This window comes from Cryptomeria japonica, chromosome 11 (genome assembly GCF_030272615.1).
Source record: "Cryptomeria japonica chromosome 11, Sugi_1.0, whole genome shotgun sequence".
Lineage (NCBI taxonomy): Eukaryota > Viridiplantae > Streptophyta > Pinopsida > Cupressales > Cupressaceae > Cryptomeria > Cryptomeria japonica.
The window spans coordinates 727,978,660-727,982,683 of record NC_081415.1 but is presented as its reverse complement, the minus strand read 5'-3'; the positions used below and the strand labels follow the sequence as shown (position 1 = coordinate 727,982,683).

Sequence of the window (4,024 nt, the reverse complement as noted above, 5' to 3'; positions counted from 1 at the left end):
TTGCCACAGCTTACGTGATTCGAACCTGTGACCAAGCTCTGATACCAATTGTTACAAGCTAGGGTTGTCGTTGCACCAAAAGATCACCCTATCAATGCCTGATACAACCACTAGACTTATAGGATCCACAGGAGGTTGTTAAACTATGTCGCCAATCCCCGCAAGGGACGCTGGCCCACTGCCAACAATACATTGATATCACTCAATGTATTTAAATAGATGAACTAAAAATACCTATATAAGAAATGCCTACGTACACATGAATAGATTGACTGTGAAAGAAAAATGAACAAAAAAATATTTAGAACCAACATTAATATAAAGACTCAAAATTTTGAGATATATGGTAATATCTACAAATGAAGTTGTTAAAATGTAGTAACTTACAATAACATTAGAGAAGAAGCATTTGATGTTATGATTGTGAAAGAAAAATAAAAGGAAAAATAGTTAAAACTAACATTTTTTTAAAATATAAAGACATCTAAATTTTAAAATATATATTACTACCATCAAATGCGATTATTAAAAAGTAGCATGTAAGTAAATTATATATGTAAACAAAACAAAACAATCACTAACATAATGAATGATGATTTTTAAAATAATATCAAAAATTGTACATCCATATATTTATTTTATTTTATTTTGAAAAAACTGTCATTCATTTCTAGATATTAATATAGTTTTTAAACTTTATTATTTTTTATTTTTTTGATGGAGGGATCTTCATCCAAAAAGTCGTTTTAGCTACCCTTTACAAGAGCACAAGCCTTAGGCTGAAAGCTCTTTGGCTAAGAGCCAAAGACTGCTTGAAAAATCACCATTCATTTCTAGATATTAATATATATTTTAATTTTTTTATTTTTTATTTTTATTTTTAATGGAGGGATCTTCATCTGTTGTTTTAGCTACTCGTTACAGGAGCACAAACCTTAGGCTGAAAGCTCTTCAGCTAAGAGCCACGGACTGGGGATATCCATTCCACGGACTGTTTGAATAATAACCATTCATTTCTAGATATTAATATATATTTTAAATTTTATTATTCATTTGTTTTATGGAGGGATCTTCATCCACAAAGTTGTTTCAGCTACCCGTTACAGGAGCACAAACCTTAGGCTGAAAGCTCTTCGGCTAATAGCCAAAGGACTAGGGGATATCCATTCCACCAAATTTGTCTGGGGCACAATCATGTCCTCATCCCTTATGATTTGAGAGCCTTGCACTCATCAAGGCTTGATCCCTGGTGACTCGATAAGAACCATTCAACTTCACCAACAAAACAAGAACCCATTAACTATATTTTATTTAAAATTTTGATATACTATTTAAAATTTTGATGCTCTATACTAAATAAATAACAATTTTAAATTTCTTGTTCTTTATGTGAGGCAACTTGAAAAATTCCACTAGTTAGGGTTAATTTTAGAGCACCAAAGAGTAGTCATCTCTTTGATTGTTCCATTACAATGAGTAACAATAATCTTAAAGATGCACTCACAAGATTGAAAGCAATAAGATCTTCAGTTATCTCTTCTTCTTATTCACTCACCCACTCCTAACATGACATTGCTCTATGTAAAAAGAGAATACATTGTATCATGCAAAAAAAAGAATGATTTAATAATATAATATTGATACATGGTATTTTGTATTCTCTTTTTTATTAGTATAATATTGATACATGATACTTTGTATTCTCTCTTTTTTTAATTAGTAATTTGAAATAATTAGAAGACATACAATAAAAGAAAGAAATATTCTTTTATAATTTAAGAATTTAGTAATATGGAATTATCATTACAAACAAGACATACATACCTTATTTTAAGTGGGATTTGAACTTGTGACCTCTCTTTCAAAGAGTACAAACTCTCCACTACTAAATCAACTCAGACTATACTACTTACTGACAATTACTCTTAAAAGATACCTTCTGAATAAAACAACCCAAAACTCCCAGGTAATGCAGAAAAGGGATACGTTCTGAAACATGTTCTAAAAGGAAAGATTCTGTGAGTGGTTTAATTGAAGATCCAAATTTAATAATTTATACTCTAAAAAACAAAGCTAGATTGTATTGAAGACATAGTTTAGAATCCTTTTATCAATCTCATTTATAGTGGGTAATCTCTAGCCTTTAACCACATGTTTTTGATGCCTGGAAAATGCACCGTCAAGCTTACTTGAGCCACTGCCATGGAGTTGTCATCTTTTTGGTCTAAACCCTCTATACTTCCCCAGATAAGAAAACCTATTGACAAGGAAAAGGAACACGAGTGAAAGCAATCCTTTCATTTTGTTTTGAATTCCATTCAAACTTTTTATTAAAAGGACCATCACAGTGGTGTCTAGACTACAGTTTGGTGTCATGATCTAGTTTCAGTACCAAGACCTTTGTTCTAGCCATGTTCGTGCACTTTGAATATCTCCTTGCCCCATGATTGTTTCCAATTTGTCTATTTTTCTAAGAAAACATAGTTAGGAGAATTTCTTTCCAAATTAACATCTAAACTACCATTACGAACTTGCTTATGGCATGGAAATTCATGAACCAATAAGTAACCTAAAAGCAGAAAAACGAATTCACTCACATGAATTCAAGGCACAGCATCCAGTCTGGGATCAAATGCAAACCCTCTAAAAAAGGCATTCCCACTCTCAATGGAAGCACAATCAACCCATTGCCAGCATCCTTTGCCTGCATCCCACAACACCAATCTTCCCACCTTTCTGCCTGAAAAATAAACACCTTCCTTCCCACCAAAAATACTGAACTGCCCCTGAGGATCAAAGCATTCATAAAACTCTGCAGGCATTCTCCCAGCCTCATTCCACTCAAGACTTTTGAGATCAAGCTCCATAATAACAAATGCAGAACAGGCAGAATTCAATGATAGTGAGGCTTTCAAACCCCCCGCCATGAACAAGAAACCCTCTCGCCCTCTAATCAGACAAGGCTCCTTAATAATATCATACATGTCTTCCCAATTGTGTCGCACAGGTTCCCAGAGCAATAAACCCTCATTTATATTACAACATACAAGCGTCCATCTGGGATGCCAATCAGAACCCACATCCTCAAACCCAAAAAGAAAACCATTGGAGACAGTCACGGCGCTTTTGGGTCTCCTACCCTGTGAAGCCAAATCGATCCACCGATTCTCTTCCGGAGAATACATGGTCTGAAGATCATCAGAAATGACCAATATCTTGTGGGATTCGAAAACTGGACCTTCTAGAATCAAAGTAAGGCTGAGGAACGGGAGGGTATTGGGAGAAGGCAATATTTTGTAGGCTTTGGTGAGCGGATTGCAGGTACAAAGCAAATTTGTATTGTGGGCAGAGACACAGAGCAATCCTTGCGAGGATGCCACTGGAATTGTTAGTTCGATTGGCAGGAAACTGAGGTCCACTTTTAGGGATTTGTGGAGATGGGGATCGTAGAAATGAACAAGTCTGCTATTGTGCGGTAGCGCTGTGCCATTATAATCAGTGAGGAGTACCCATGAATTGCTGTTTTCGGCAGATTTGGAATAATGAAGAATGAAATGTGGGGATGAGAGAAGGCACTGCCAACGCTTACAGACAGAAAGAGATCGAGCAACGTCAAGGAGAGGCAAACGGAAGAAGACTCTCTCCAATACATCCCCAGGCACCCTCTCCATGCTGCTATCTAATCACTAAGAATTTTCATCCCTATTTGATACCACACAGAAGAGAAGACCTAGGCATTGAGGCATTGCACCGCTAATTTTTCATCGAATAATTTTGGTAGCTATTTGCAGTCAAAGTGGTCTCGTAGAAGTTAAACAGGCACTAGTCTTATAGTTTCAGTTCACTCTTTGTGGAGTCAATTTCAAACTTACAAAATGATAATTAGGGGAAGACCACCAATAAATAACATAGTTCTAATAACCATCACCTTATTATCAAGTTGACCCTCCAATAGCCGTCATAGTGAAAACATCATTAATAAATTTGTTTTGTACCAATAGCTGATCATTTTTTGTAATTAATT

At 35.3% G+C, this 4,024-nt stretch overlaps 1 protein-coding gene across 2 annotated transcripts; it reads right to left on the bottom strand.

Annotated features, from left to right (window-relative positions):
- Positions 1-1,748: 1,748 nt before the first annotated feature.
- Positions 1,749-3,806, bottom strand: LOC131050827 (SKP1-interacting partner 15). Of its 2 annotated transcripts, none has more exons than XM_057985116.2 (2): positions 2,598-3,806; positions 1,749-2,462 (listed from the first exon to the last, which is right to left on the bottom strand). In XM_057985116.2, exon 1 carries the CDS (start codon positions 3,669-3,671, stop codon positions 2,604-2,606), a length of 1,068 nt encoding a protein of 355 aa, XP_057841099.1. In that variant the 5' UTR covers positions 3,672-3,806; the 3' UTR covers positions 1,749-2,462; positions 2,598-2,603. The 2 variants fall into 2 exon arrangements, with proteins under 2 accessions (XP_057841099.1, XP_057841098.1); XM_057985115.2 differs by having other exon boundaries at positions 1,749-2,257.
- Positions 3,807-4,024: the final 218 nt, after the last annotated feature.

Coding starts and splice junctions, on each gene's coding strand:
- LOC131050827 (XM_057985116.2), bottom strand. CDS start 3,671: ATGGAGAGGGTGCCTGGGGATGTATTGGAGAGAGTCTTCTTCCGTTTG.